Genomic DNA, 26,836 nt, shown 5'->3' with positions numbered 1-26,836 from the left:
TCTCCCAGACCCTGCATAACATACATTAGTTCAGGTATATTAACAGAAAAACAATATTCGGATAATTCAGGATATTCTTCGGGATCCTCGTCTTCAACAGCATTCACTCTCTTGTTATCATTTCTGCCATATGGCTTGGAGCGGTAGGGTTTGTACGAGGATTTTGACTTCCTGTTAGTTGATTTGTATGTTGAGGATGCATTCATCCTTTCTTGCATTTTCTTGTTGTCCTCCAATCGAATATATCTTAGAGCCCTGTTACGAGCCTCGTCGAGATTCCTGCAGGGATTCATTACAAGATCCTGATAAAACTGAGAGTCCTTTTGCAACCCCATCTTAAAAGCTTGCACAGCCGTTGCAACATCAAGATGTGGGATATCCAAGGATTCTCGACTGAATTTGTTCACATAATCCCTCAAGGATTCCTGAGGTCCTTGAGTTATCCTGTAGAGATCACTGGTTAGTTTTTCAAAACTCCGACTGCAAGAAAATTGACTATTAAATAAATTCACTAAGTGGCAAATGATGTAATCGAATGTGGAGGAACATTTAACAGCCATTTTAAGGCTGATCCTGTCAGAGTAGAACCGAAACCCTTGTACAGGCAAGCTTCCTTGAGATCCGGAGGGATAGGGTTGATCTCCATCCTTTCCCTATACTGAGCAATATGCTCCTCAGGATCCGTGGTTCCGTCGTAAAGCTTCATGTTCGGAGTCTGAAATCTTTTTGGGATTTCAGCATCACATATAGGACGTACGAACCGAGATATCCTGTGGCTATCCTGGGATACTTCAGGAATTGGCTGCACCACCCCAGGTACACTGGATATCATATCCTTTAGCTTCTGAAGCTCCCTGGATAATTCGGACGTTACAGCTGTATCCTGCAAAGATCCAACACTGTTAGTGGCAATAGCATTATTATTATTAGATACGTTACCAGTCGGAGGATTCTGCCCATATCCTGAAGCATATCCTGAGCTCCTCACAGTTGACATCCTAACCGAGGAGGGTATTTCAGGAGTATGATTCTGAGGAAGGCTGGGCACAATATTCCCCCTATTATCCTCAGTATACACAGCTGAACTAAAGTTCAAAGTTCTGGCCTGTAATGGAGTGACGATATCCTCAGCAGGTCTGCTCGAGCCGGATTTCAGGAGCTGTATCTCCCTCAACAGCATCTGGTTTGTTTCCTGTTGCTGCCTCATTTGTTCCTGCACACTCCCAAATAAGGTTAGAATTTCATCATTAGAAGCCAAAATCGGAGCAGGTCCCTGAACATTCCGAGTAGGGATAATGTCCTGAGGTTGCGAAGAAGATTGCATCCTTGGAGGAGGTGGTGGAAGCACCGGACCAGTAGTAGCAGAAGTTGTAGCATACACAGTGGAGGAACTCATGTTTGATCTTGAGGCCATTATGGACAATGTGGCAAAAAGTTTTGAAAATAGAAAACTGATTAGCGATTTGACAAAAATTTTTAGTAAAGAGAGCACCACTTGCCCCACGGTGGGCGCCAAATTGTTTTGGTCAAAAATTACCGAAGCAATTAAGTGATCAAATTAGTTAAGTGAGGTAGTGTGCTAAGAGAATGTGTTCAAAAAAGTGTTAATTGAATTATTTGCAAATACAGTTTCAGGATACGGCTCAGGATATTGGGTCGTATCTGTGATCAAACAATGAGCAGAAAAGTAAAGTAAATGACACGAGATGTACGAGGAAAGCCCTTGATCAATCTAGATCGCCGGCATAAAACCTCGGGAGCTGACAATCGCAGCTGCCTTGTTCTTCTATTGCTTCAAATATCAGGATACAGTGCAGGATGTGGTGCGGATCGACTAAGTGTTACAACGAAATTCGAATACAAGTGTGATGATTGCAATAAGCTAGAGAGCGAAAGTGTACGAGAGTGTTAGTGGAGATTGTATGCCTTAAACTGATCCGCCCCCATCTATTTATAGTAAAGATAAAATAACAAACTATCCTAAACCTCCGGGATCCACCGAATATTCCTTCATCGAACGTTGCAGTCCTGGTCTTTCGGGCTCAACGTCTCTCCTTCAACAAACTCGTCCGAGTCTTGAGGAGAAGAAGTCCTCTTGACCGTTAGCAAGTCTCAGCCTTTAACCTGCACGTGGTTAATTAATAAACCTCAGGATATCGCCCAAGATGTTAGCAATATCCTCTTCCAGCATCCTGGTCACAAATAAACAAACAAAAGCAGGATATTGGTCAGGATATGTATGCTTAGAAAATGAGCCATAACACCGACAACTCAGATTTAAAAAATAATAAAATATTGTTTAAATGCTCCTAAAGACCCGGTCGAACAAGATCTACAGACAACTATGCTCTAAACGCTTGCTCCTGACAAACAACTATTTGTTGGGGGGCTCTAGAGCTTTATTCTAGCCTCGCTTTCCTAGCAAGCAAACATCTTAAACACCTGTCACATACGTTAAAATACAGTCAATACATAAATGTAAAGGTGAGCATACAAGTTTGATAATAGCATACAGAGCTCGAAATAGTTTACGCGTAACCAGCACGTATACAGAGGAAAACGAAGCATGTTAATTATCGACATGGATCTATCGATACCAATGACTGCGGGTTGACTGTCCGAGACAGTTCGCAATACATGATTACCACCGTAATCCATGCAAGTAATTGTCCTTAACAACCCCCGTGTGAACGGATGCTGAGTCCAAACTATAGTACTACGTCGTTAAGGCAGGTAGACAACATTCCACGTGTAAACATAACAACAAGCATTCATTTAGTCACGTAATACATGCGAATCGGTTAGCATTCAAATAGTTTGAGTAGTGTGATCGATTGTGTTTTGATATAAGGAACGTATGTAACACCCAAAAGTGCTAAAAGCAAAAAGGGATCGAATATACTCATAGCGATTGGTTGATGGATTGAAGGGAGCGCTTGAGAGTAGGGTTAGCCTGAATAGTTCGTTATCAAAATGATGAGTAACACGTAGAATGGAAACAAATGATGAAGGGTCGAACAACCTGGTCGATCGAACAGCAGGTTCGATCAGAGGGTTGTTCATTCGGTTAGACAGTCTGTTCGATCGGCCGGTAGGCTCGATCGGCTGGACTGTTCGAGTGGGTTGTTTCCTCCTTTAAGTCGGATGTGTTTGTGTATGATGGTTTGACCTTTTGAAGTTTTCGTTGTAGTATTTGAGAACACTGAAGTGTCCTTACCTTTCAGGTCGATCGATCGAACGGCCTGTTCGATCGGCCGGGTTAACCGATCGGTTAGGAACTTCAAAGTGGTCCTCAGTGGGATGTCACCTGATCGGACAGCATGTTCGATCGGGTGGCACTCCAATACGTTAAACGAGTTGAAAATCGATTAAGGGTTGAAGCATAGTATCTCGTGATCCAAAGAGTAATGTTGACAAACAGCCGTTCGATCGAACAGTACCTCGTTCAATACCATACTTCATGAAATTTGTCAAAGTGTGGGGCCATATGCTAGCCGATCGGCTGACCTGGTCGATCGGCTGACATGTCCGATCGGCTAGGCTGTTCGTTCGAACAGCCTGTCCGATCGGTCAGCATTCTGACCTGGTCGGCCTATTCGTCTAACACTTGGCTGTTCTGATTATTTGACGTTATATTGAGGTAGTTTGACAATGAGCTGAACCACGGAACTTTTGTTCTTACTTGTTCCTCCCATTCGGACAGGAATCACCCAAGTCCGACCGGTGAACTGTTCGGAACGGCAGTTCAACGTTTAACCCGAAATCGGTGAACCTCGTAGATAGGATCCGAATCTTGAACCACTCATCCATTAGACTGATTGGTGAGTTGACTCAAGCTCCGTTCCTACCGGTTTGAAGGCGTTGAGTGTAAAAGAGTTGAAAGAAAGTTGGAAATCCTTCTTTCAATCCTTTACATCATGTAAATGTTTAGATCTGTGATAGATCTTAGCTTATTTATGTGGAAATCGGTTAGATCCAAGTGATTCTTGGTGGAATGAGGCCAAAACATGATGTTCTTGAAGAACACCATGATGACATCATCCTAAAATGCTTAGATCTTGATGATTTCACGGTTAGAAATCAAGATTTGAAAGATAGAAAGGTGTAGGAGTGTGTATTGATCAAGAAAGTACAAGATTTAGGATGAAAACTTACCGGAATCGGAAGAAATCTGAGAAAAGATGAGGAGCACGAGCTTGTCGGTCAGAGAGATTCCAAAAGTGGAAAGAATGACAATGACAACCCTATTTATAGGCTCCAAAAGAGGAAAGGGTTGGCCGATCGGCCAGCGCATTCCGATCGGACAGCCTGCTCGATCGGACAGTCCGTTCGATCAGCTGACAGCCTAATCGATCCACAGCCTGTTTCGAGTGTTCGGTGCGAGGATTTCTGATATTTCGATTTCGATTGAAGACGATATGAGTGCGATAGAGTTTCCTATTCAAATTACTTTTAATCCCAACCCTATATCTATATACAAGCATCTATATCTCGCGTAACCTCTTTTCCACTACTATCATGATTCGATTTCGATTGCATTCGATTGAGTTTCGAGTTTTGATTCGAGTTTCGATTGATTCGATTGAATACCACACAAAACATAAAGTAAGCACACACAGGTAACACATAAGGCACACACACAAGTAATATAACACCAAATTCGCATAATTCGAGTTTCGAGTTTGATGATGGTTCGATCGGTTTGATTACTGATTAGTTAACTTTATCGCATTGTTACTTCCTACTATTCACAGTCGTAAGTCGGTTCGCGTTGATTAAACATTCGATTACTTCGATTTCTTAGATTTAACAACACTTACTACACATAATACAAATAAAACATAAAATAGACTATTTACAGTCAAAGAAGTCAAAGTTGACTCGGACTTTGACTTTGACTTTGACATTCGAAAACACGGGGTCTTACAGCCTCCCCTTGTTTGGAATTTCGTCCCGAAATTAGGCTCGAAGCTGCACATCGCCGTGAATGGTTTTACCAATTTCTCGCTTCAGATCTTCATTCAAACAACTGCGGGTACTTAGCCTTCATGTCGCTTTCGAGTTCCCAAGTGAACTCTGCGCCTCATTTGCCTTCCCATCGGACTTTCACGATAGGGATACGCGAGCGTCTGAGTTGCTTGGTTTGGCGATCCATGATCTCGATAGGCTTTTCCACGAAGTGTAGCGTTTCGTTTACTTGAAGGTCGTCGAGCGGTACAATCAGATCATGATCAGCTAGACACTTTCAGAGGTTCGACACATGGAAAGTTGGGTGGACGTTACAAAGTTCCTCCAGTAGTTCGAGTCTGTAGGCGACTTTTCCGATTCTTTCCAGAATCTTAAAAGGTCCAACATATCGAGGCACTAGTTTACCTTTCTTGCCAAATCTGACCACACCCTTCCAAGGTGAAACCTTTAGGAGTACGTAGTCGCCAACGTCAAATTCAAGGGGCTTGCGTCTTCTATCGGCGTAACTTTTCTGTCTATCCCTGGCTTTCGACAAGTTATCTCGAATCTGGAGGATTTTGTCAGTCGTTTCTTGTAGTAACTCGGGACCGGTTAATTGCGAGTGACCGATCTCGTGCCACACGATAGGCGAACGACATCTTCTTCCATATAAAGCCTCGAATGGTGCCATTTGTATGCTGGCATGATAGCTGTTGTTGTATGAGAATTCGACTAACGGTAGGTATTTGTTCCAACTACCACCGAAGTCTATAACACACGCTCGGAGCATGTCCTCAAGAGTACGGATCGTCCTTTCAGTCTGTCCGTCGGTTTGAGGATGGAATACAGTACTCAGGTTAAGCGACGTACCAAGAGCCGCTTGAAACGTTTCCCACAATCGCGAAGTAAACCGAGCGTCACGGTCCGAAATGATGTCACGAGGCGTACCATGATTACAAATGATCTCGTCGGTGTAGATTCGGGCTAGTCGTTCTACCTTGTAGTCTTCCCGTATTGGTAAAAAGTGGGCTGATTTGGTCAGACGATCAACTATAACCCAAATGCTGTCGTGACCTAATGGCGTAGGCGGAAGTTTGGTTATGAAATCCATAGCTATACTCTCCCACTTCCATATGGGGATTGGAGGTTGTTCGAGTAAGCCAGAAGGTCGTTGATGTTCAGCCTTAACTCTCGCACAAGTCAGGCAACTTCCAACATAGAGGGCGATATCCCGTTTCATACCCGGCCACCAGTACTTGTAACGAAGATCCTGGTACATTTTATCGGCACCGGGATGAATAGAATAGCGGGATTTGTGGGCTTCGTTCATTATAATCTTTCACAAATCGGTCCGCTTAGGAATCCAAATTCGGTTCAGATAATAGAAAATCCCATCTGCTTTTCTTACAAGCTGAGCTCCATCGTGATAGATTCTCTCCTTCTTCAAGGTGCGTTCGTTAAAACAAGCATGCTGGGCTTCGCGGATGAGAGCTTCGAGATTGTGCTGGGCTTGGGTATTGCGAATACTGAACAAATAACTCCGTCTGCTGAGTGCGTCGGCTACAACATTTGCCTTGCCCGGGTGATAACGAATCTCACAGTCGTAATCGTTAAGAAGTTCTACCCATCGGCGTTGACGCATGTTAAGTTCTTTCTGATTAAAGATGTGTTGTAAACTCCTGTGATCGGTGAAGATCGTACAGTTGGTACCATACAGGTAGTGTCACCAAATCTTCAATGCAAAAACAACTGCGCCTAGCTCGAGATCATGGGTTGTATAGTTCTTCTCGTGGATTTTGAGCTGACGAGATACCTAAGGTATAACCTTGTCCCGTTGCATGAGAACACAGCCAAGACTAAGGTTGGAAGCATCATAGTAGACAATGAAATCGTTGTTTCCGTCTGGTAACGCGAGAACAGAAGCATTGTAGAGCTTGCGCTTAAGGGTTTGAAAAGCAGATTCTTGTTCAGTTCCCCCAACAAAAGACCTATCTTTATGAGTAAGAGTGGTAAGCGGCACAACGATCTTAGAGAATCCTTCGATAAATCGTTGATAATAGCCCGCTAATCCAAGAAATGATCGGACTTCAGACGGGTTCTTTGGCGTAATCCAGCTCTTAACTGCTTCAATCTTCGCGGGATCGACATGAATACCCTGACTATTCACGATGTGACCCAGAAACTGAACCTCCTCCAACTAGAATTCGCACTTGGAGAACTTGGCGTAGAGTTGGTTCCCCTGGAGTAACTCGAGAACCAAACGTAGATGTTGCGCGTGTTTGGATTTCGACTTGGAATAAATCAAGACATCGTCGATGAACACGATGACGAAACGGTCAAGATAAGGTTTACACACGCGATTCATCAGATCCATAAAAACCGCGGGCGCGTTGGTTAGACCAAAAGGCATAACAACGAACTCATAGTGGCCGTAGCGAGTGCGAAAGGCGGTTTTGGGTATATCTTCCTCTTGTATGCGTAACTGATGATAGCCTGAACGTAGATCGATCTTCGAGAAACACGATGCACCTTGTAGCTGATCAAACAAATCGTTGATTCGAGGTAGAGGATAGCGGTTCTTGATAGTCAGCTTATTCAATTCGCGATAGTCGATACACATCCTGAACGACCCATCCTTCTTTTTGACAAAGAGGACTGGTGCGCCCCAAGGAGAGGTGCTCGGGCGAATAAAGCTTTTTTCAAGTAACTCCTGGAGTTGGTTTGAGAGTTCCCTCATTTCGGATGGCGCGAGTCAATAAGGGGCTTTGGCAACAGGGTTAGCTCCAGGAATAAGGTCGATACGAAAGTCGATATCACGACTTGGCGGTAATCCGGGAAGATCGTCAGGGAACACCTGAGGAAATTCACGAACCACTGGGACGTCTTTGACTTCGGCCTTCTTTTTCTTTTCCTTCTCCGCTACTACAATGTTGGCCAAGAAAGCGCTGTATTCCTTGCAGAGATACTTGCTAGCTTGGACGCATGACATGAGCTTGAGACCCTTTGAAGCTGTTTCACCATACACACATAATAGGTAACCATTCGCTAGCGAGAATCGAATCATCTTATCAAAACACACAACTTCAGCATGGTTTTCGCGAAGAAAGTCCATGCCTACTATGACGTCGAAACTTCCGAGTTGCATCGGAATGAGGTCGATAGGGAAGATATGATCGTTGAGCTCGAGAGTACAATCACGGAGAACAGAGTTAACGGCAACGGTTCTTCCAGTAGCAACTTCGACTTCGAATGACGAGGGGAGATAAGAGCGCTTACAACTAAGGAGCTTCTCGAACTCAAACAACACAAAGCAGTTATTGGCTCCAGTATCAAACAAACATGATGCACAAATACCATTCACAAGGAACGTACCATTAACCACGTTGTTGTCAGCCTGGGCTTGACGGGCGTTGATGTTAAAGGTTTTGGCACGGCCTGCTTGTTGCTGCTGCTGAGGCTGCTGCTGTTGCTGTTGGGGCTCTTGTTTCACCACCCTGTTTGGGCACATGTTTGCAAAATGGTTAGGGTCACCATATGCAAAGCATACTCGAGCATTGACCGCGGGTGCTTGAGCTGCAGGTTGGCCTTGAGGGGCTGGAAGTAGAGCTTGATGAGCGGCGGCTTGAACTGGGGCTTGACGGGGACCATAGCGACAATTCGCAGTGAAATGCCCATAGAGGTTGCAGTGAGCGCAAAAACGATAGGCGATTCCCACCGGATGATGATATGAGCATGTCGGGCAGAGCGGGTGGGGACCTGTGTAAGCGCGCTTGGCTGGCGGCGCATTGATCACTGGAGCTTGTCGGTGGTGAGACTGCTGTTGAGCCTGTACGGCTTGCAGAGGGGCAGCAGTTGTTGTCACAGCACAGTTCTTGTTGCTGGAGCTGTTGTTGTTGTGCTTCTTCTTTCTTCTTGATGACTTGGAGGGTTGAGCAGTGGTGGTGTCGACGGTCGATGCGGTGGTGGCTTGGTGCAGAGACTTGGTATGCTTATCCCAAAAACCAGACTTCACTCGCTTGTCATTGATCTCAGCGGCAAGCAGGTAAGTCTCCTCAATTGATGATGTCTTGGCAACATGAACAAAAACGGCAACACAGTCGGGTAGAGCTCGAATGTACTTCTTGAAGGCCATGTCTGGCGTCTTGACTTGGTCGGGACAGATGATGCTAAGCTGCTTGAAGCGAGCAGTTAAAGCAGGGTTGTCTCCATCCTTCTGCTTGATGTTCCAAAACTCGTCCTCCAGCTTTTGGTGTTCATGGGGAGGGCAGAATTCGTCCATCATGATAGCTTTCAACTCCTCCCAAGTCAGCTCATAAGCTGCATCATTTTCGCGCTTGTTTCGTTCGGTCGTCCACCAGTCTAGAGCTCGGTACTGGAAGATGCCTGTAGCATTGAGGGTGCGAAGATTCCCAGGACAGCCGCTTTAGCGCAGAGTGACTTCGACCGAATCAAACCATTGAAACATGGCGGTAGGGCCATCTTCTCCAGTGAATTCTTTGGGTCTGCATGCTTTAAACTGTTTAAAGCTGAAACCAGTCTTGTTGGCATCCTTAGGAGCTTCAGTTCGCGACTCCTCGGACGACTTGCTGACGTTCTCATATACCTCGCTTACAGCTTTTGCCACACTCTTGGCAATGATAGCAGCAAGACGCCTGTCTCTCTTCTCTTGGCGAGTAAGATGATGTCGGGATCCAGACGACATTGTCTGCAACAGACATCATCACAGGACTCAACACAACATGATTGAATCTCACCTCACATGTCTACTACTTACTAAGGCTTAGGACCATGTCGAAACATGTATCACATAACACATAAGCATATAACCACAGATTCATGTAATCACAGAAGCACATAAGCACGTAGGCACGTAGAGCACAGAGACACATAAGCACAGAAGCACATACGCATTTAATCACAAAGGCACTAGGTACGTGGTTCCCTATAAGCACATAGAGCATTCTGATTGCCTCAAGATCCTATCATTCAAAGTTCGCGTGTCGTTCGTATATAGTGATCGCGTATAGTATATCGAATAGTATCGCATAATCGTATAGCATGTCGAGTATAGTATAGTGTATATCGTAGCATAGTATTGTCTAATAACGATTTGTTAGCGTATTGAGATAGAAGAGCAATGCGAATCGTGTGTGTCGATCGAAGTGATAGCAGAAATCGAATAAACCTCAAAGTTTTAAACATATAAACAGTTAAACACATATATAACATAAAATCAACGAGTCATCAGAGTCGGCGGCTGCGGGCTCAGAATCGAAAACACATAAAATCGAGAGATAGATTGTCTGCGGCTACTAGACTTGACTACCCAAAGCGATTCGACTATTCACAATAGACATGTCGTCACTTTTAACTTTCGGGCTCGCGTTGCTGCCTCGATTCTTGGGCATTCAACACGTATTCCCTAGGTCATACTCGTGAGTTCAGGTCGTTGGAGTCTGTTGAGGCTTTGGTGAGATGAGTAAAAGTCGGAATAAGTTGCCAAGGTTCGGGTTTCACCCCTGGCTTAGCAATTTCTTCCTTGTTTTAGTAAAATTTGAGGAGATTATTCATCAAAATATGGATTTCACTCCCGATTTGGTATAATTCTCCTCGTTCGTTATCGAAAAAGTAATGAAGAACCCTTCGATAGGTGAATAAAACAGCATTGATCCAGCAATTTAGTCGGGAGTTTACGGTTTTCACACCTGATCCTGACCAAATCGCCTTCTCATCATTGGAAATTCGAGTGTAGCGATAGCGAAGAGTAATAGGATATAGCACATACGCTTGGTCTGTTGGTTCCTAACTATAGTCTAGGTCTCTAAGACAGCGACCCGGACTAGGTCGTGTCTTGCCTAATTCCCTATAGTTATGGCTCTGATACCAATCTGTCACACCCCAACTGATGGCGGAATCATCGGGGCATGGCACTGAGCGAAACAGATTGTCCAGAAGTTTCCATAACAACTATCATCACTATTTAGTTTAAATAACACGTCCCATACCGTGTCCCAAATAATAAAACAAATTATTACAGATAACGACTAGCCAAATATTCTGTTCCGACAACTCAGATTTAAATAATAATCAAATATTGTTCAAATGCTCCTAAAGACCCGGTCGGACAAGATCTACAGACAACTATGCTCTAGACGCTTGCTCCTGACAGAAAACTATTTGTTGGGGGGCTCTAGAGCTTTATTCTAGCCTCGCTTTCCTAGCAAGCAAACATCTTAAACACCTGTCACATACGTTAAAATACAGTCAATACATAAATGTAAAGGTGAGCATACAAGTTTGATAATAGCATATAGAGTTCGAAATAGTTTACGCGTAACCAGCACGTACACAGAGGAAAATGAAGCATGTTAATTATCGACATGGATCTATCGATACCAATGACTGCGGGTTGACTGTCCGAGACAGTTCGCAATACATGATTACCACCGTAATCCATGCAAGTAATTGTCCTTAACAACCCCCGTGTGAACGGGTGCTGAGTCCAAACTATAGTACTACGTCGTTAAGGCAGGTAGACAACATTCCACGTGTAAACATAACAACAAGCATTCATTTAGTCACGTAATACATGCGAATCGATTAGCGTTCAAATAGTTTGAGTAGTGTGATCGATTGTGTTTTGATATAAGTAACGTATGTAACACCCAAAAGTGCTAAAAGCAAAAAGGGATCGAGTATACTCACAGCAATTGGTTGATGGATTGAAGGGAGCGCTTGAGAGTAGGGTTAGCCTGAATAGTTCGTTATCAAAACGATGAGTAACACGTAGAATGGAAACAAATGATGAAGGGTCGAACAGCCTGGTCGATCGAACAACAGGTTCGATCGGACGGGTTGTTCATTCGGTTAGACAGTCTGTTCGGACAGTCTGTTCGATCGGCCGGTAGGCTCGTTCGGCTGGACTGTTCGAGTGGGTTGTATCTTCCTTTGAGTAGGATGTGTTTGTGTATGATGGTTTGAGCTTTTGAAGTTTTCGTTGTAGTATTTGAGAACACTGAAGTGTCCTTACCTTTCAGGTCGATCGATCGAACGACCTGTTCGATCGGCCGGCTTAACCGATCGGTTAGGAACTTCAAAGTGGGTCCTCAGTGGGATGTCACCTGATTGGACAGCATGTTCGATCGGGTGGCACTCCAATACGTTAATCGAGTTGAAAATCGATTAAGGGTTGAAGCATAATATCTCATGATCCAAAGAGTAATGTTGACAATCAGCCGTTCGATCGAACAGTACCTCGTTCAATACAATACTTCATGAAATTTGTCAAAGTGTGGGGCCATATGCTAGCCGATCGGCTGACCTGGTCGATCAGCTGACATGTCCGATCGGCTAGGCTGTTCGTTCGAACAGCCTGTCCGATCGGTCAGCATTCTGACCTGGTCGGCCTGTTCGTCTAACACTTGGCTGTTCTGATTATTTGACGTTATATTGAGGTAGTTTGACAACGAGCTGAACCACGGAACTTTCGTTCTTACTTGTTCCTCCCATTCGGACAGGAATCACCCAAGTCCGGCCGGTGAACTGTTCGGAACGGCAGTTCAACGTTTAACCCGAAATCGGTGAACCTCGTAGATAGGATCCGAATCTTGAACCACTCATCCATTAGAATGATTGGTGAGTTGACTCAAGCTCCGTTCCTACCGGTTTGAAGGCGTTGAGTGTAAAAGAGTTGAAAGAAAGTTGGAAATCCTTCTTTCAATCCTTTACATCATGTAAATGTTTAGATCTGTGATAGATCTTAGCTTATTTATGTGGAAATCGGTTAGATCCAAGTGATTCTTGGTGGAATGAGGCCAAAACATGATGTTCTTGAAGAACACCATGATGACATCATCCTAGAATGCTTAGATCTTGATGATTTCACGGTTAGAAATCAAGATTTGAAAGATAGAAAGGTGTAGGAGTGTGTATTGATCAAGAAAGTACAAGATTTAGGATGAAAACTTACCGGAATCGGAAGAAATCTGAGAAAAGATGAGGAGCACGAGCTGGTCGGTCAGAGAGTTTCCAAAAGTGGAAATAATGACAATGACAACCCTATTTATAGGCTCCAAAAGAGGAAAGGGCTGGCCGATCAGCCAGGCATTCCGATCGGATAGCCTGCTCAATCGGACAGTCCGTTCGATCGGCTGGGCTGTTCGATCGGCTGACAGCCTGATCGATCCACAGCCTGTTTCGAGTGTTCGGTGCGACGATTTCTGATATTTCGATTTCGATTGAAGACGACACGAGTGCGATAGAGTTTCCTATTCAAATTACTTTTAATCCCAACCACTATATCTATATACAAGCATCTATATCTCGCGTAACCTCTTTTCCACTACTATCATGATTCGATTTCGATTGCATTCGATTGAGTTTCGAGTTTCGATTCGAGTTTCGATTGATTCGATTGAATACCACACAAAACATAAAGTAAGCACGCACAGGTAACACATATGGCACAGACACAAGTAATATAACACCAAATTCGCATAATTCGAGTTTCAAGTTCGATGATGGTTCGATCAGTTTGATTACTGATTAGTTAACTTTATCGCATTGTTACTTCCTACTATTCACAGTCGTAAGTCGGTTCGCGTCGATTAAACATTCAATTACTTCGGTTTCTTAGATTTAACAACACTTACTACACATAATACAAATAAAACATAAAATAGACTATTTACAGTCAAAGAAGTCAAAGTTGACTCGGACTTTGACTTTGACATTCGAAAACACGGGGTGTTACATGAACCATTTGAAGCTGGGTTTAGTACAAATGAGAGTAGGAAAATGAAGGAGGTGAGAAAGTTGCGGACGAAGTATGCCACTCATATTCTGTTGTCGCCCTATAACACTTTGAAAGGCAAGATAGATGCCGCCTCATTTAGGGGGACGCGCTGAGTGGGGTAGTGTGGTCTTTTGCTACGATTTTTATGGTGAACATCTATGGTGGTTTTTGTAGTTATATTGGGTACTACAACTTTTGTTTATAAGGAGTCAACTGGCTGGTGATATATGCGTGGTGGTTTTTGTAACTATCCTAGTCCCCACGAATTTTCCTTATTTTAAATTATGGCCATAACCCAAAATACAATATGACCATTCTTGTCTTGTTTGTAATATGTTGGTTGTAACACCCCGTGTTTTCGAATGTCAAAGTCAAAGTCAAAGTCAAAGTCAAAGTCTAAGTCAACTTTGACTTCTTTGGCTGTTAATGTTTCTTTTTGCTTTTTGTATTATGTGGAGTAAGTGTTGTCTAAATGAAATGACCGAATGTTTAATCAATGCGATCGATTTACGACTGTGAATAGTAGGAAGTAACAATGCGATAAAGTTAATCAATCGATAATCAAGTTAATCAAATCAATAATCAAACTCGAACCTCGAATTATGCGAATTTTGGTATTGCTATATGTGTGTGTGTGTGCCTTATGTGTTACTTGTGCATGTTTACTTTATGTTTTGTGTGGTATTCAATCGAATCAATCGAAACTCGAATCGAAACTCGAAAAGCAATCAAACTCAATCGAAAACGACATCGAAACGCGACTTACAGATGATTGTATGTTAGATATAGTGGTTGGGACTGAAAGTAATTTGGCTAGGAACTCTATCGTACTCGTATCATCGTCCATCGAAATCGAAATATCGAAAATCATCGCGAAACACTCGAAAAGGGGTTCCTAATCGAATAGGAATCACTGATCGAATAGGCTAGCCGATCGAACAGGCTGTTCGATCGAGCAGGCCATTCGAACGAAGGTCCTGGCTGATCGGTTGACACTTTCCTCTTTTGGAGCCTATAAATAGCCCTGTCATTGTCACTCTCTCTACTTTTGGAAAGCTCTGACCGAACCAGCCCTTGTTCTTCACCTTTTCTTAGATTTCCCTCAACTCCGGTAAGTTTTCACTCTAATTCTTGTACGTTTTTTTATCATTACACGATTCTACACCTTTCTATCTTTCAAAACTTGATTTCTAACCGTGAAATCACCAAGATCTAAGTGTTCTTGGATGATGTCATCATGGTGTTCTTGAAGAACATCATACTTTGGCCTCATTCAACTGTGAATAGCTTAGATCTGACCGATTTCCACATAAACAAACTAGGATTTGTAAGAATCTTAACATTTTCATGGAAGGATTTCCAACTTTCTTTCAACTCTTTTACACTCAAAACCTTAAAACCGATAGAAACGGAGCTCGAACCAACTAACTAATCATTCTAATAGTCAAGAGGTTCAAGATTCGGATTCTATCTACGAGGTTCACCGATTTCGGGTTAACCGTTAAACTACCGTTCCGAACAATTCACCGGCCGAACTTGGGTGATTCCTGTCCGAACCGGTGAAACAAGTAAGAGCCCACGTTCTATGGTTTAACTCGCCGTCAAAATACCTCAAAATCATATCAAAACAATCCAAAACAGCCAAGTGTTAGACGAAAGGCCGACCAGGTCAGAAATGCTGGCCGAACGGCTAGGCTGTTCGAACAAACAGCCCAGCCGATCGAACATACCAGCCGATCGGCCGGGCCAGCCGATCGGCTAGCACATGGTTCTACACTTTTAAAATTTCATGAAGTATGCTATTGACGAAGTGATGTTCGATCGAATATGCTACTCGATTGGTAAACATTACTCTTCGGATCATAAGATACTATGCTTCAGCACTTAATCGATTTTGCAACTCGTTCGTAGTATGGAGTGCCAGCCGATCGAACAGGCTGTTCGATCGAGTGACATCCTGCTGAGAATTACTTCTGAAGTTCCTAACCGATCGGTTAAGCCGGCCGATCGAACAGGCCGTTCGATCGATCGACCTGAAAGGTAAGAACACTGCAAATACTACAACGAAAACTTCAAAAGTTCAAACCCTCATACACAAACACATCAGAGGAAGAAACAATCCACTCGAATGGCCCAGCCGATCGAGCCTACCGGCCGATCGAACAGGACTGTTAGTCGAACGAACAACCCGTTCGATCGAACCTGCTGTTCGATCGACCAGGCTATTCGATCCATTCACACTTGTTAGCATTCCCGCGTTACTCATTATTGTGCTATCGAACTATTCAGGCTAACCCTACTCTCAGCGCTCCCTTCAATCCGTAACCAATCACTGTGAGTATACTCGAACCCTTTTTGCTTTAGCACTTTTGGGTGTTACATACGTTACTTATCAAAATCACAATCGAACACACTATTCAAACTATTTGAACGCTAACCGATTGCATGTATTACGTGACTAAATGTATGCTTGTTGTTATGTTTACACGTGGAATGTTGTCTACCTGCCTTAGCAACGTAGTACTATAGTTTGGACTCAGCACCCGTTCACACGGGGGTTGTTAAGGACAATTACTTGCATGGATTACGGTGGTAATCATGTATTGCGAACTGTCTCGGACAGCAACCCGCAGTCGTTGGTATCGATAGGTCCATGTCGATAATTAACATGCATCATTTCCCTCTGTGTACGTGCTGGTTATGCGTAAACTATTCGAACTCTATATGCTATTATTAAACTTGTATGCTCACCTTTACATTTTATGTATTGACTTTATTTTAACGTATGTGACAGGTGTTTAAGATATTTGCTTGCTAGGGAAGTGAAGCTAGAATAAAACTTTAGAGGCCCCCAACAAATAGTTGTCTGTCAGGAACAAGCAACTAGGGCATAGTTGTCTGTAGATCTTGTCAGGCTGGGTCTTAGAAGCATTGAACAATATTTATTTACGTTAAATATGAGTTGTCGGAACAGAATTTCTTGTTTGGATGTTATCTGTAATAATATATTTGTTTATTCGGGATACGGTATGGGACGTATCTTTAACTGAATTATATAGATAGTTGTTATGGAAACTTCTGGACAATCTGTTTTGCTCAGTGCCATGCCCCGATGATTCCGCCATCGGTTGGGGTGTGACATTGGTGTCTGGATGTTAAACAATTATGGTGGAAAATGTATTTGGTTACCAATTATCAGTTATCAAATTGGCCAACACAATGTTAACACATGTGTTATTAGTTAACATGTTTTATTCATTACCAATTGTAAGCAAGTAGTATATGAGCATTGGGTGGTCAACATATTGTTTCAATTGTAACTTGTGATACTCATTAACAAGTGTAACGTGTGTTACACAGGATGAAGTAGAAAACAAGGTACATACCTTTACTGTTACTTCAAAACAATAAGCAACTGTAACATGTGTTACACATCTTACGTAAGTATATGCAGTTCATGGTTGAACATGTAAGTAACATGTGTTACATACGATGTAGTAAATAAAAACAAGGCACATATATACAAACCTTAACATGTTATTTCAATTGGAACATGTGATACTCATTAAAACATGTTAAATAAGTGTATGCAAAACATGTCAACATGTCATTTCAATTGTAACATGTGACACTCATTACACATGTTATGTAAGTGTATGCTGTTTGTCAACATGTTATGTGATAGTTATTAACACATGTTACTTACGTGTGTAAACAAGGCGCATCTATACGTGTCCTAGTATTATATGAGCTACAAATGTTACATGAGTATAGAGTGCGTAACATGTATACGTATGTAATAACATACGTATACATGTAACATGAGTATATGCACCACAAGGCATATGCATGTTACATGTGTGTATGAAACACACTTGGTATATATAAAACACTTAGGATATGTAACGTGCATACATCCAAACATGCTAGTACATGTGATTTGTAACACAAGTTACAAAAGTATATGCAACACATGGGAATCATTGTCATGTAATATAATCGAAGTAACCGCATAAAAGCAGTGTTTAACACAAGTAGTACATGATGATTTCATTGGTTACCAAATTGGTTACGGGGGTGCACCCTTTTCAAAAAACAAAATTTGGTCCTTAAACATAAAAAGTGGTAAAGGTAGCATATAAAAGTGGTACCATATACAGGAATATACGCATCTAGTAAAACAAGTTAAGGGCAACCATACCATTGTCAAATTACAACCAAAATACATGTTAAAACACGAGTGGGATATTGTTTATGTTTCACATGAAACGTACATACTTTAAACTAAATAACGAATAACATACTGAGCATCACCAAATCAACTTGCAAAAAGTAGCTTACCTAAACAAAAACAAGTATTGGATAATGCGTGTTACACACGTAACAGTTTTGCTGCTGCATCGAGGTGCAAAGTCCAAAATACTGTTACACGTACATAACACGTGTCAAAAATTTGGTGGCTGGTCAGCGATTGTCGTCAGCTAGCAAATGCAGTACAAAAAAAATATAGAACAACATCGCTGCTAGTGTCGATACCGGTGTTCATTTTTTATCGTTTTCGGCAATATAAAACACGTGCTGATTTGAGTGCATGTATCGTACCAGTACTGTAACGAACCGAACCGAAACTGTTCGAACGCCACGATAACGTATCGCCAGAATGCACATGAATGTAACCTAGCTTTTTTTATATATATTAGTCACCTTACAACTTGTGATGAATAGTAATTTAAGTTATATATATTATTTTTTAAAGATTTTGTTTATTATTTAATTTGATTATTTCTCGTTTCATAATGGATACAATATCGTTATCATAATGGATCGAATCAAAACCGACCATACAATATCAATTCACTACCGGTTTTGATAAATGAACATTGGTACCGGTACCATGACGATTTAGACCGATCACTACCGTTCGAACAACGGTGCCTCTGGCAATCTCGGTGTTCGTTTTTATCTTTCGGTCGATATAAAACATCTTGTTGATTTCTATACCTAGTCCATATATTACACTGGTATCGTAACGAATCGAACCAGTACTGATCGAATGTCCACGATAACGTAGCGTAGCAACTCACGGAAAGTAAGTGTATATAAAAACTATAAATGATAAAGCTGAACATGTATTCAAAATTATTATAATCTTACATAATTAATCGCAATTAATTTAAGCTACAAATATAAATCAACCATTAAAATATTCCAACACTTATGTAAATGCTATTTTACTTCAATTCTTTATTTATTCTTTTTTTTAACGGCAAGGAACGATGTATCAATTATCGTGACATCGAACGTTATAGCCAAAATCGACTATTCGACCGCCGCCAACTTCATCTGCCCAAAGACACGACAGTAGAGAGAGTGAAAGTCAAATTTAAGTCGTAATAAGAAACATCAAGTTTTTCCCCATAAATCCCACCGATACCTCATTTCATTGGCAATTCTTTATTTATTCTAATCTAATACTAATATTAATACATTACATTATTCTCTCCAATCCCCTGGTGGGACCCACTTTTGAAATATGTGACACAGACGGCAGTTTTCTCCCCTGACCTCCTCTTCTTGCTCTACTTGTTCTTTATTTACTCTCTCTCTCATCCGGATTTTATTACAGCAGTTCCTCTCTCTCTCTAGAAAACTGAGGAATTTTAAATATAATAACATGCCATTTTTCTTTCTTTTGGGTGTGTGAATTCTCTCTACGTGAAGCAACAAAAGTCTTCTCTTTCACACCTCTTTCTCTCAATCCCACTACCCCATATGGTGATTTAAAGAATCTTGTTCTAGGGTTTTTACAACCCTCTTCTAAAAGCTCCCAACTTTCCCCAAATTATAACGTTTTTCATCTTGATTTCTTCAGTTAACTTGTTTTTTACCCTTGTTTCCATCTGGGTTTTCTTCCTTTTCATAATCTTTCTAACAGTTTCCCCTTAATTTACTCATAATCACACCAAAAACAAGGTAACCATTTTCAAGATTTTGTTCAATAACATATTCTTTCTGTTCAAGTTTTAGTTTTTATTTATGGGTTTTTTTTGTTTAATGTTGTGATATAGGTTTCTTGGATTTTTGGAGGTGGGTTTTTGTTAATTTTTAGTTTTGAGTGAAGATATGGAGGAAGTTGAAGCTGCTAATAGAGCTGCCGTTGAAAGTTGCCATAAAATTCTTACTCTTTTGGGTAAACCACAAGATCAAACTCAGTACAAAAACTTAATGGTTCAAACAGGGGATGCAGTAGTTAAGTTCAAGAAAGTTGTAACTTTACTTGATAATGGTGTAGGTCATGCTAGGGTTAAAATGGTCAAAAAAATTTCACCCCCTATTTCACAAAGCATGCTTCAAGACAACTCCACCACATTCATCCACCACCAGCCACCAAAACCTTTACAGCTTTTGTTAGATTCTCATCCAGTTAAAGAAACTGGATCAAATGTTGTTAATGTTAAGAACACTTTATCTTTAGGGAACAACAGTAACAACCTTAACCTTCAGCCTTCACTAGAACTAAGCTCAAATGGGAAGCATAATCTTCACATTCCCCAAAATACCCCTCACCCTAACTCTAATTACCATTTCCTTCAACAGCAGAAACTCAAACAGCAAGCTGAGATGATGTATAGGCGTAGTAGTAGTAGTGGGATTAGTTTGAATTTTGATAGCTCAACTTGCACCCCTACAATTTCTTCAAATAGGTCTTTTATGTCTTCTTTAAGTATTGAAGGGAGTGTGGCTAGTTTGGATGGGGGTTCGTTTCGGTTAATCGGTTCGTCTCATTCCGCTGATCAAGGTGCGTACCAGCACAAAAGGCGGTGTTCGGTTAGGGGTGATGATGGGAGTGTGAAATGTGGGAGTTCTGGTAGATGCCATTGCTCCAAAAAGAGGTTAATAACTTAATATCATCATACATTTCATAACTATGAAATTATATACTTTTTTTTTATAATAACTAAGATACTAATTTGTTTATATTTATTTTGTTTGATCAGAAAACATAGGATTAAGAGGTCAATCAAAGTGCCTGCAATTAGTAACAAGCTTGCGGATATCCCTCCGGATGAGTATTCTTGGAGGAAATACGGTCAGAAGCCTATCAAGGGTTCGCCACATCCGAGGTACCTTTGTTTTGCTTCATATGTAGTAAAGTATTGTGAATTAGGAACCTTAATATAATGTTTTATTTTATGGCATGTGATGATCATTGATCAACATGTTTTTGTTTACATTTCGTGTTTGGGATGTAATAAGTGTGGAAACTTTCGTTTTCGGACAACGGGATTAAAGTGGTAGCACGCGTTGACCGCATAGCAACTAATTTTCAATATATGTGTTCCTCTTAAATTAGTTTTAAGATGGTAGATCCATGGGTTCTTTATGTGGTGGAGCTTGAAAAGTTCTTTAAATTAGGGGTGAGCAAAAGGAAAAACCCGACCCTACCCGACCCGACCCGACCCGAGAACCGATCAAACATAAAATACAGAACGGGTTCACTACCCTAAATATGGGGTCGGTTCCGGTCCAGAGGTCCAAGTCGGGTTTCACCATGAAAAGAACCGAGAGCCGACCCGACCCGATTTTATATGAAAAATCGGAACCGATCTAAATACCTAGGTACTTGGGTTCGGGCCGGGTTGGGTATATTTTCGGTTCGGTTCTCTGTTATTTTCGGTCTGGACCTAAACTTGCTCACCCCTACTTTAAATTAATGATTTATACTGTAAATTTAGAACCTTTATTAACTATAAATACTGAAGGGGGTCCGTGACTTGGTAAGCCCCACAACGATCTTTATGTCTAAAACCGTAAACTATGAGCTTCTTACGATTCTTACTATTATTGAAATGGGATTTTGTGTTGTCTTATGAGGCCATATGTAATTTTCAGTTCGTTAATTTAAAAGAAAATGTGTTTGTGTGCAGGGGGTATTATAAGTGTAGCAGCATGAGGGGTTGTCCAGCAAGAAAACATGTGGAGAGATGTTTGGAAGATTCGACAATGCTCATAGTCACCTATGAAGGTGAACATAACCACCCAAGGTTACCTTCGCAATCCGCAAACACTTAAAATACCTTAACTAGAAGTTTAGTCCCTTGTTACCTGTTCTGTTGTCTGTTTCTTTGATCGGGCCGGGCCGGGTCGGGTCGGATTGGGTTGGGTTGGTTGCTCTCGTATATATTTTTAACGGGGTTTTCGGGTATATTTGGAGCTAAAACTATGGCTAAGTTTGATCAGAACGTTCTGCGGTCGTGGGGTTCGTTTAATCTTTATGAATGTTTTTTTATTTATTTTTATTTTGTTTCATTTTGTTTCAAGTTTAGTGTAGGGTTTCTTTTATGGTAATTGGGTATGTAATTGGTTGAAGAAAGTCACTCACCATTGTTAAAATGTTGGATTAATTTGAAGGATGATGCAAGTTGGTGTATTTGAATTGTTAGTCCAGTTGACTATATTAATTTGTGGTGACAATAGTGTATGATTCTGCCATATATAGCAAGTTTTGTTGGGGGGCAATTGAAGTTATTGAATTGTTGGTTATCATTTATTGTTGAATGAGAAATCAATTATGGGTGCTCCATTTAGTCAACAAAAATGTTCTTTCCATAATGACATCAAAGTGTTGATTTTGACTTTTATGTCACGTTCTTGGAATCTTGACTTTTATGTCACATCATTGGTGTCTACTTATTGGATACTAGTAATGGGGATCACGAATTGGTACGGGTACCGAAAAATCTTGATACCGAAGATCGAATATCGGTATCCATTTTTGGCGTTTTTTGAGATTGGTATTTTTGGTTCAATGGTACAGGATCGGTACAGTGTGGTATTTACCCACTCTTTACCTTGGAATACGCTACTACCATATCAAGCAATTTTGGTATTGCTATTGGTACCTTTTTTGCGATTTTTGGGATTGCTACTTTCGGCACCGGTAGGGTATCCAGCTTAGTTAGTAGGGAACTTGTGGAGTGACTAGAGCTCGGCTCGCTTGATCTATGAGTGAGAGTTCGACTTAGTACTATTTTTTTTTTTAATTCGGCTCATTTATTATTTATTAATTATTTTATACACATATAGTTATTTTTATATATTTAGAATTGTAGTTTTTTTTATATTATAGAATATATATCATTTAGTAATTTTTGTATATATAATAAGTATTATATGTTCAAGAGAATGATTCGGAGTTCTTGCAGAGGACATAATTTTTGTAACGCCCACTTTTTCACATTCGAAAATAATAGTAACCACATACTAATTTTTAACAAAAAATGGGCATGACCCGTTCGTACTATATGCAATTCCCTGCTTTTAACAATCACCATTCAAACTAAAATTCTATGACACGTTTCAAAAGACATATAAGTTGTAACCATACAAGATTCCATCAAAAGTGTTTTGTCCGAACTACCAAAAATAAGATTTAAAATCCTAATTTACTTACGAAACATCTTAGACATAAACTTAACATTTACATTATGAAAGTGTTTTGACCCATTTACAAAGACGACTAAACCGGAAGCGCATAAAGGGCGATGTGGTGTGTTCGATCCAAGCTCGCCATTATCAAGAGTGAGATTCACCTACATCCATAACACAAACTTACAAGTTAGTTCGGTTAAAAACATATTACTAATACAATTTGCTTTTCTTCATTATTTGACCCGTTACGGGGTCATTATATTTTTACATCTTTTCATTCAAATTTCTCATATGACAATTCCGTTTAATGGATATAGCACCATCTTAGTTTCCATCATCATAAATCATTTTATTTTGTCCGACCCGTTCTCACGGATCATACTTATTCTTACTTTTCAATTTTCCTTGCTTCACTAGTTCGACTTACAAAAAGTCATCGCTAGTTGTCTTAACTTCATAACATATTCATCTTACTTGACCCGTAGTTACATCACCATGAACACCTCATTCTCATATTTTAGACCCATTTATGCGGGTCGTCAATAGACTTTTCCCTTTTTCTACTAACAATTCGCATTAAGACATTTTACTATAAATTTCCACATAAAACATCGAACAATTATTTACAAGAGAACTAACACAAAATCTACATTCTTCATGAGCGAAGTTCATATGAACTTACCTTTGTTTTGCGTTGCTTGCGAACCGGTTAGGCTTGTACCTTCCTCCTTCACGCCTACAATTTCGCATTCAACTTTCTTTCAATTTCATATCTTTAATTCATATTTACATTAGCATAGTAAGCTAACAACTCATCATTTCACATATTCATATCAATTACCATCATATGTGCACAAATCATCTTTACCACATAAACAAACAATACTTAGGCATTTCATCAAACACGTGGTGTGCGTAACACTAGCACTACATAAAGTACAACTTATCTCATGCATAATCTTCAACTAATTCATATCAAGTTCATCAATTTCTAACTAATTTCATATGACATTCATTCATCATCAAACCTTATTTAACAATCACTTGTTGTAAGTAATTTCATACATAATTATCACCTTAATTTGCACATGATTCATCACTACATTTCATAATGTTCCTATTTCAAGTGAGTTTTCACTTTTAACCATCAATTAGGCCAAATTCAAACATATTATAACATCTACACATTCATATCAACTAATGTTCATGTTTAATTTTACAATACATTCACGGATTACACATAACCCACTTAATCAAACATCACCAAAACACAAATTTCAACTTACTTGATGTCAAGAACACTTAGGTGATCTTAGTTCTTAACTCATGCATAAGATTTCAGCCCTATTGCCCTTCAATTTGATGATTTCTTGCTAGGTTTTGAGGAGAAGGGTTTCTCCCTGGTCTCTCTCTCGATCGTACCCCCACACACATACACTGACCTCTTTTTTTTATCAAATGGTTTTAATATATATGTTTTCATTTTCTGCCCTCTATCTTTTATAGCATGTCCAACCTCTCATTTCTCATACTAACTTGGTTATCTTTCTTTCGGTTAACTTTAATTATATAGATACGTCTTAAACTTGGTATTTATATCTTTAGGATTAGGTGTAAACGTGAACAAAATCCCAAGAGTGAACTGCGTGAACTGATCTGGGCCCTTGATTTTTATGATCTTGAGATTAAAGTGAGTGGCATGATGGTAATTATTTGGTTAATTTTTTCCATTTAATTATACAAAAAGGGTATATGTGTAATTTCAATCTTAAATTGATTGCATAAATCTCTCATAAATCAAGTAATCAATTATCCTTTTAAATTGATTGCATAAATCTCTCACAAATCAAATCAAGGATTAGGAAAGATGTAACTTAATTCAATTATTAAAATAATTATTTGTTTAAATGCGATGTACACATGTGTATTCTAATTTTGCTCTCTTTTTAATGCGATGTACACATGTGTATATCGTCTGTTTTTTTGTGATATCTCAGAATTTTTTTGGTATTGAATGTTGATGTACACCTGTGAATTACTGTACACATATGTACGATGCTGAGTATACATGTGTACTGTTCTATTTATATCCAAGTACACATGTCTATACCGTTGAAACATGAAGGTTACGTGGATCTTAAAAATCAAAATTTGAATTCTTGTGATGAAATCTGAAATAAAAATTAAAATTGAAATCTGATGATTTGTTGTTTGTTTTGATAATTATCTTATTAATAAATAAACATAATGTGGATAATGAATTTAAATTAGGAAAGATGTAACTTAATTCAATTATTAAAATAATGATTTAAATCTAATTTTTTATATAAGTACAATCCTACCCTTAACAACTAAAAAGGAAATCAAGGGTCTATATCTGTTCACGCAGTTCACTCTTGGGAGGTTGTTCACGCTGGAACCCTACCCTATATCTTTAACCTTGCTTATGGTATAAATCTTTATTTACCATTTTTTTAATCATCAAAGCATCAAAAATTATAATGTTATGTTATGACATACGAAATTTGGGGTTTTACAAGTCTACCCTCCTTAAAGAAGGTTTCGTCCCCGAAACCTAAATACATACTTTCTGACAGGTCTACACGTATCCCTTTATAATTACATACCTCGAACTTCGACAACATGTTTTCATTCGATCATCCATCATGTTGAATCGGTCATTACTACTTTAAAACTTGTCTAATACACATAATAAATCAATCTTTCATGATTCAATGCTATCCTATTACGTTATTCCATGATCATCGTTTATTTATTCAAGCTGATTCCTTAAAACTTATCTGTCAAGTTAATCATTCTCGCGTACCTCTAACATTTACTTAGGGAAATGATTTTCATAATATACGTACTTGTTCATTCCTAGACATTTACATAAAATCATAAGTCATACATCATTTTGATAGTTGCCAACTATTTAGCTTCAACATACCTCCCATTCTTCTTGGGCCGATATCGAGCAAAATTTCTTTCATGGTGTTTGCTTGATAATTCTTTTCATACTTTTCTTGCGAGACCTACGTGTGATCTCTACCCGAGACCAATATTTCTTTCATTGATGATTTATCATATCTACATGGTTAACTGTAATTTAATGCATACATTTATACTTGTCGGGTGTATACCAACTTGCTCTAACTTCTCTACCGACTACCCCTTGATTACAAGGGCCAACATAAGGCTTTAATCACGCTATCAATATGAGCGAGTAATCAATACTTACATTTGTGTATCTCATATTACACTCGAAGTGTCATACGCAACTATACTTGTCATCACATTCCATAGCTGTCGTACATACGTCATTCCTTCTAGCAATTGTAATGCTAAGGCAATTACCTAACAAGCTCTTACATACACTTAAATCGTTCCAAAAGATTTGCTAATGCATCCTAATTATAATCTCCATATAAGACACGTATGTACAGACTTATGTACATACTCACTCCTACTCATGATTACTTACAAGTTTCAGCTATTGAAATGTAATTAAAACTATACATGCTGGCCCACATACTTAATTCATTTCCCCGCATACTCACTTAAACACCCCATTCTTACTCACGCTTCATAAACGTTTTTTTTTTGTAACTTTCGGGTACGTTTCGAATCTTAAAAAAAATGAGTTCCATACTCGCCCGTAAC

The 26,836-nt window shown here is 40.0% G+C and overlaps 1 protein-coding gene and 1 long non-coding RNA gene across 2 annotated transcripts; one reads left to right on the top strand and one right to left on the bottom strand.

Moving 5' to 3' along the window:
- Window positions 1-19,328: 19,328 nt before the first annotated feature.
- On the top strand, window positions 19,329-22,261 carry LOC110936976 (probable WRKY transcription factor 21). Its single transcript, XM_022179383.1, has 4 exons — window positions 19,329-19,714; window positions 19,810-20,634; window positions 20,740-20,865; window positions 21,670-22,261. Exons 2-4 carry the CDS (start codon window positions 19,865-19,867, stop codon window positions 21,812-21,814), a joined length of 1,041 nt encoding a protein of 346 aa, XP_022035075.1. The 5' UTR covers window positions 19,329-19,714; window positions 19,810-19,864; the 3' UTR covers window positions 21,815-22,261.
- A 799-nt stretch (window positions 22,262-23,060) lies between these two features.
- On the bottom strand, window positions 23,061-24,661 carry LOC110936979. Its single transcript, XR_002590486.2, has 3 exons — window positions 24,460-24,661; window positions 23,856-23,909; window positions 23,061-23,334 (listed from the first exon to the last, which is right to left on the bottom strand). It is a non-coding gene; the product is annotated as an uncharacterized LOC110936979 (long non-coding RNA).
- Window positions 24,662-26,836: the final 2,175 nt, after the last annotated feature.

The sequence above is a fragment of the Helianthus annuus genome, chromosome 4, assembly GCF_002127325.2.
Source record: "Helianthus annuus cultivar XRQ/B chromosome 4, HanXRQr2.0-SUNRISE, whole genome shotgun sequence".
Classification (NCBI taxonomy): Eukaryota; Viridiplantae; Streptophyta; class Magnoliopsida; order Asterales; family Asteraceae; genus Helianthus; species Helianthus annuus.
This window is presented reverse-complemented; position numbering and strand designations above follow the sequence as displayed.

Bases quoted from the DNA above. Each gene is read 5' to 3' on its own strand.
- LOC110936976 (XM_022179383.1), top strand. From the start codon at position 19,865: ATGGAGGAAGTTGAAGCTGCTAATAGAGCTGCCGTTGAAAGTTGCCAT. The intron at 20,635-20,739 runs GTTAATAACTTA...TTGTTTGATCAG, and splicing joins TGCCATTGCTCCAAAAAGAG to AAAACATAGGATTAAGAGGT. The intron at 20,866-21,669 runs GTACCTTTGTTT...GTTTGTGTGCAG, and splicing joins AAGGGTTCGCCACATCCGAG to GGGGTATTATAAGTGTAGCA.